Source organism: Tupaia chinensis, unplaced genomic scaffold (assembly GCF_000334495.1).
Source record: "Tupaia chinensis unplaced genomic scaffold, TupChi_1.0 Scaffold144472_1, whole genome shotgun sequence".
NCBI classification, from domain to species: domain Eukaryota; kingdom Metazoa; phylum Chordata; class Mammalia; order Scandentia; family Tupaiidae; genus Tupaia; species Tupaia belangeri.
In genome coordinates, this window is record NW_006204331.1 from 265,328 (window position 1) to 271,897 (window position 6,570).

Genomic DNA, 6,570 nt, shown 5'->3' on the forward strand with positions numbered 1-6,570 from the left:
GCGCCTTGTGCTGTGCTGGCCAGTGGCTTCCATGTGGGCACTAACTCGGTGAGGACAGGAAAACATTCCAGTGTCGACACACACAGACACGTACACACCTGCTACGACTGGGACACGCACGTATCCAGCTGTGACTAGAGTCATGGTATCAACCCAGCCGTGGGTGGCCTGGCCTGGGGCCCAGGCTGTGTAGCTGCCAGGCAGCAAGAAAGCCCTACACGCTCATGTCAGTGCTGACCGCGCTGTCAGGAATTTCACGTCACCAATGCCCTTCAGTTAAGCCACCTTTAAAAGTCTGCGGTCAAATCCCGTCCCTTACCCCGCTACTTCTCTGGAGCCCTTCTTTCCATTTGAACCTGCACGTGCGATTTTACTGGGGATGGAGATCTGGTGTCTGCAGTGCGCCTTTCAGGCAGCGTCGCAGCCTCAAGCGCCACGGTGGGCGGGTGTGATGGCCACCTGGCTGGCGCCGCGTATGTGCAGTCTGAGGGTCAGTGCCCATCACACCTAGAGGGTGAGGTTGGGCCCATCCAGCTGAGTCTGCCTGACCCTGTGCCAGGAGTTGCCCTGCCCACCCCACTCAAGACTGTACCCCGGGATAGGCTCACAATGGGGTGCTTGCTGCTCAGGGCCCTCTGCCCTCCCACTGGCCATGGTCAGGAGCCCCCACCCGTGCTAGCACTCAGCTCTCAGCATTCCCCTGTGACCTGTGCACACCTGACAGGGCTGAGTCTGAGAATGGAGTCGGGAGAGGAGCTCAGATAAGGCTGAAATATCGCTTTAAAATGTAAAAGTCCAGCCTCTGCTAACCCCAGGCTATTAACGAGTGTGCTCTCCTGTACCCAGAAAGTGCGGCCGAACGGACAGGGGGTCGTACGCCCACACTACCCCCACGCGAGCTTCCACACCGGGACTGACCGGAGGTCCTTGCAGGGCTGTGGCGGGGCCAGCGTCTGGTCTTCGTTTCCAGGAGGACGGGTGCTTCCTCCACCTGGCCGTGGGAGCTGGCCGAGAACCGCCACTGCGGCTTTCTCTGCCACCCGCCAGGGACATTTCTTGGCCCCAAGAAGGATTTACGAGGACACACTGAGGCCCTTGCCTTTAGGGTGTATGGCACCGAAGCACTTAGCGTGGCATGCCAGTGAGTACTGGACTGGGGTTCCTCGCGTCAGCAGCTCTACAGGAACGTGGTCTGGGGCCATGCAGGGTGTCAGGACATGGCCGAGCCTGGGTGCCAAGACTCCAGACATGCAGCCTCCTGTGCGGGGCCCCTGCTAGTGTGGGTGCAGCATGAGAGGACCCATGCTAGGGTCCTGATGGAGAGGTGAAGCGTGGAGGGCACCCGGGTGCTGCCTCTGTGACCAAGTAGCACAGGGATGCTCCTGGGTGGCACACAGTGAGCCTGTAGAGGGCGCCGAGCTCCAGGCACTTGGTGGGTACTCCAGGTGAGCCACCTGGGCCACGTCCCTCATTGGAGGCAGGCCAACCTCTAAGGGGCTGAGAGAAGTGGACGTGGACAGACCAGGCCTCAACAAACCAGACGGGCGTTAGGGCCGCTCTGTAGACAGCCCGCCACACTCGGGGTTCTGAGAGTGGGCAGACACCAAGTGTTTGGCCAGGAACAAATGAAAATGTGAGTAGGCCTGAGAGAAATTATTTCTAGAACTTTCTCCACATCACAACTAATGTCAATACCTCCGAGAAATTTATCCCCGCAAGAGAAGGGACTTCGGGAAGCAAAGTCACCTACCACGTGCTCCTTCTGGGCTGTTCAGCAAGAGGGCCTCCAGAGGGAGGAGGCACCCAGTGGGCAGTGGGACGTGGCACTCTCCCCTCGGCTGGCTCACGGCTGCCTCTCCTCACAGTCTTTCGGGAGACCACACCCACTCCTGGGGCTTTGTGCCATGCTTCTCCCTAGGTGGCCCCACTGTGAGCCCTGCTCATCAGCCCTGCTCCTGACAGCTCTGGAGGACACCAGGCCATGGGGGAGAGGATGGGGCACAGACACGCCTGGTCAGCACCTGGGAAGTTGGCGCTTACCTGGTCCCTCAAAGGGCAAAAGCTTGGACGGGACGGGGTCCTTAGCGCTCAGTGGAATCAGGTAGAGGTCCTTGACGTGCCTGCTGTTGTTGGCTACAACACCGAAGCGCCCGCGGCTGCTGAAATAGGAGTAGAGGGAGATGTAGGCCACCTCCTCCTCCTCTGTGGCGGGGGGGAAGCGGATCAGGCAGAGCTCCTGCAACGGAACAGAGAACAGCGTTCGCCGTGGCTCACCCTACAAAGGCACTTGCTTCCAGCCCCGCCGACCCTCGCGGGGACAGTCTGAGAAGGGGGTGTCAGCGGTTCTACAGGGGCTCTCCCAGCCTCGACGCCAGACACGCTCTTAGCGAAGAGGTAGAGAGCACGTGTGTGCATTTCTGGGCTCAGAGCTCTCCTGTCTGTGAGACTCTGCTCGGGAAGCGTGAGCTGAGCCGTGTCTAGACGGCCAGCTGCTGTAACCTGCAGGGTGACCACGGTGACCAGGGACAGCTGTGTGATTCGCAAGCATAAGTTTGTGTTTCTCACATGGGAGGGCTAGATTAGATGGCAGGGTCTAGACCCCTTTGGGAACCAATGAAACTACACACTCTTCCCAAAGAAAACCATACACATGGCTGTCGGGTTCCCAGAAGGGGCCTGTGGAAAACTAACGCCTGTCCAGGCGCCTGGGCTGGTGCTCCGGGCAGGACCACCCCAGACTCTTGCGTTCTACTCCTCCGATCGTCAAACATAAGGAGATGAGATCACACGTGTTTACTTCAGTCTCGCTACACACATTCGTTACCATAAGGAGCTGCACACGGTGCCCGCCGTGCTGCTCAAGCGCGCCCTAGCAGTCATGTCGCTTCTATCAACTCAACTCTGACAGCCTTCTAGAAAGACCTACGACACCATAGGCTGACATTTTAGACAGTAACCCATCATGAGGCCACAGGAAGCTGTGTTTAAGTGAACACGACCGCCCACTGTTGCTGAGATTGTATTGTAAGCAGGTACCTTAGACACAGAAGACTTCAGTTTGCCGACATAATCCCAAACCGTCTTTGGTGCGATCCTCCCACCAATGTGAATTGTGTCGGGTAAGTCCTGAACAAAAGCGAGTAACTGGTGAGACTGTAGCACTCAGAGATACTCATGCGCAAGTAACTTCCAGGCAGCAAGCTACCCAAGATTCAAGAGAATCGCCACTATTCCAAGGAACATGACGGCAGCTGCACCGACAGATGACTGGCTCGCTCCGAGCCTACAAGAACCAAACCCAAGGGCACCGACAGCACCTGCTGCCTGGCGGCATCCGGCCTAGAGCCCCACCAATCTCTGCATGTAGTCTTTCATGAGCATGCACACGCTAGCAGCTCCCACGTGAGCCAGGGTGTCTGACCTGATGCCCCCTGCTATGGTCATCAATGCTAATGCTCTTACCACCTCTGAGAAGTGCCAGCCGTCGTGGGGCTCAGCAGGTCACCCACACTAAGAGCTCTCGTAAGCCTGGCAAGGCTGGCTGTGCCTGGATTTGCAGGGTACCCTGAACACAGAGCTGGGATGCGAGTCCTCGTCGGACGCCCGCCCCTCCAAGGGTTCCCAGGTTACCCCTGCCCTCTACCTCCTCTCCTCTATTTCGCCTTAGAAGCACTTATGCACGTGGTACTCGGCGGTGAGGGTCAGGTCTGGTGCAGGAGCTCCTGGGACACACACACACACACGCACGTACACAGGTACACCTTCTAGGTTCTAACCTCACTGAGATAATCAAAACACCCAGAAACAGGATACGCTTTAGTGACAAACTTCGCTACACTTTGCATGTTAATAAATCCTTTCCAAATGGTGCCGAGTCGAGACAAAAAGAGGGTTGTGTCTCCTTCTGGAGGGGACCGTGACTCTGAGATGCTGTAAAACAAAACCATAAAGAAGAAACATAAATATCTTTCTTTGTACAGTGACAATTTCAAATGACTTTACATTTGCAAGTGAATTCCTGCAAGCTCTGGTGACTTCCCTCGCCAATTACCCACTTTAATTGGGATGACATCAACAGACTCTCTGGTAGGGAGAACAATCTGACCAGGTAACAGTCACGTCCCCATCTTCGACATTATTCCAGACGGTAACGGGCACCCTGAAACTGCCCTCTTCTCCTCTTCAAAGTTTTACCAAGTAGGACTTCTTACAGTCTTTGCCAGAAGGCATGTGCACTTACCAGAGAGAGAGAGAGAGAGAGAGAGAGAGGGAGGGAGGGGACAAAGCCCCTCATGAGAAACGGCTGTGCCGCCATCACTTCTCTCCCTTTAAGGATTTCTGGCACGCATGTGCAGGTGGTTGGCATGTCTCTCACGCTGCTGAGCCCAGGACTCAGACTGCGGTCGGCCAATGGGACCCAGCCACCCTAAGTTACACTGTGGGCCGGCCAGAGACTAGCCTTTTAAACAGGAAAAAGAAGAAGTCCTTCCGGGTAAACCTAGGAGCTGTGCTATTTGGGACCAGCAGACGGTGTAATGGCTATGGTTCCATGGAGTCGACTACGGTGAATCCCGGACCCAGTGGCTCACGACTCACACCAGGTGCCAGTGTGCACATGCTCAGAATCTGGAGGAAAATGGACTGCGGCATGGCCCACCCCGGAGGTGGTTTTGTGCTTTCTGTCGCTCCTTCTGGTGACTGCATGTACCCTATAGCAAAAATCTCTTTAAAAAAGGGGGGGGGGCAGGGAGGAAAGCTGAGCTATTTAATCACCAATGAGCCTATTAACTTTCTGTTAACCTACAGAAAACATCCCTGGCTCGCTCAGACCACATCTAAAGCACGCACCTGACATTTGGTGATGGTGGAACTGACAAGTATCTTGGGTCAGGGGATGAGGACGGCTTGGCCAGGATGGACTTGGGCACAGCCACTGGAGTCACGGCAGGCTTTGGCATGTCCTGCTTGGTCTCCACAGCTTGCGAGCTGTCAGGGCGCACCGTGGTGGTGGCCAGGGCTGCGCACGACGCACCTGGAGCAGTCCTGGGGTCCCGGCCAGACAGGGTGACAGTGGTGACCGCCCCGCCACCACCAGAGACTGGGCAGGAAGAAAGGCCGTCCACGGGGGAGGGCTCAGGGTGGCCATCCCCAGGAGGTCCAGAGAAACACTTTCTCTCTAGGTCCAGACAAAAACCACTTTCCAGGTCTGGCTCAGAAGCGTTTTTGGGCAGAGCATCTGGCACCACTTCGTCAGCTGCACTAGGCACTGAGTCGGATGGAGAGCTCTCACCCTTGGGCCGGAACTCTTCCTTCTTAACAGAAGCCGAAAGCTTTTGTTTTTTTGGAGCTGGCTCATCTTCTGATGACGAAACTTGACCTGAAGAACGTAAGGAAAGAAATCATAAGAAATCTGACACATGCAAGAACTTGGCTTGCAAGTCAGTAGGAATTCCTTCTAAGAACCAAAAAATAAACTCTACGAAGGGGTTTGAATACAGAAAACCACTGTAGCCTCTGCTTTGTTCAAAACTGGGAACTACAACTGCCTTTAGGGTTAGGGACCCAGCTGCATCCCCGAGCTCACCTGTGCAGATCTTACAGTTCAGGTCAAAGAGGTGTGCGCGGTGCTGGCCAGTTGTGTCCTTCAGCATGCTGCTGACGACGTCGAGGGGGGGCGCCGTGCTCTTCTCAGGTGGAGCGCGCGCCGACTCCTGCTGCTCCTGGGGGGACAGAGAGGGTCACTTCTCCCCACATACACCTCGACACCACCCAGGAAAACAAGCCTCTGATTAGGGACTGCCAGGGAGAAAAGGTCATGTGGCGAGGGCTCATGCATGTATGAGCACACACTCCATGCGCAGTGTGGCCTGCAGCCAAAGCCCCCACACACCGGAGGGGCCGCCTGCCCCGAGGACACTGGAGGCCTGGATGCTTACGTCCGAATCCGACACGGGCGGCGAGTCCTCCATGTCGGGAACGGCTTCCTGCTTGGCGGCCAGCTTCTTGCTTTCACTGTGCAGTTTAGCTCTGGGCTCTGCCACCTGAGAGGAGAGACGGGGAGGACTCAGCCCGGTGTCCAGGAGGAGACGTGCCGTGTGGGCACAGTGCATGCACCTGCTGCCGGAAAAGCTGAGCCTGGCCCTGGCCGCCGCCCACACTTACAGTCTTCGTCGGTCTCTCTCTCCACGTGGAGAGCTCCTTGGATACGAGCTCTTCCGGTTTCATTCTCACGAGTTTTGCCAAAGAGATTTCTTCACGCAGCACACGATGGAAGAGTCCCTGCAAACAAACACCTTTCATTTCCGGTGGATTTGGGGAGGAAACAGCAGGACCAACAAAAAGCAGCCCAGGCGGCTCTCGGCACCCAGGCTGGCCAGCCTAGCAAGCAGGCCCAGAGGACGTTGGTGCTAAAGGCCAACATCTGACTTCAAGGCTGAGCTGCATCCCACACCGCCTCAGGGACAAGACGCCACTTAGAATATGAGGGGAAAGGCAGTGTTTGGGATGCCCTCCGAACCTCAGAGGCTGTGAGCCTGGAGGCAGGGATGGCTGCGGGAGGCCTTCGTTCTT

At 56.5% G+C, this 6,570-nt stretch overlaps 1 protein-coding gene across 1 annotated transcript in view; it reads right to left on the reverse strand.

The window, feature by feature from the left end:
* The window catches only part of DIDO1 (death inducer-obliterator 1), a gene marked incomplete in the record, with an annotated part of 41,785 nt that overhangs the window by 9,181 nt on the left and 26,034 nt on the right, over positions 1–6,570 (reverse strand). The window contains 7 exon segments of the mRNA XM_027767690.1: positions 2,041–2,236; positions 3,037–3,126; positions 3,777–3,930; positions 4,849–5,377; positions 5,585–5,720; positions 5,937–6,041; positions 6,163–6,279. Of these exon segments, the coding sequence (XP_027623491.1) occupies positions 2,041–2,236; positions 3,037–3,126; positions 3,777–3,930; positions 4,849–5,377; positions 5,585–5,720; positions 5,937–6,041; positions 6,163–6,279 (1,327 nt within the window).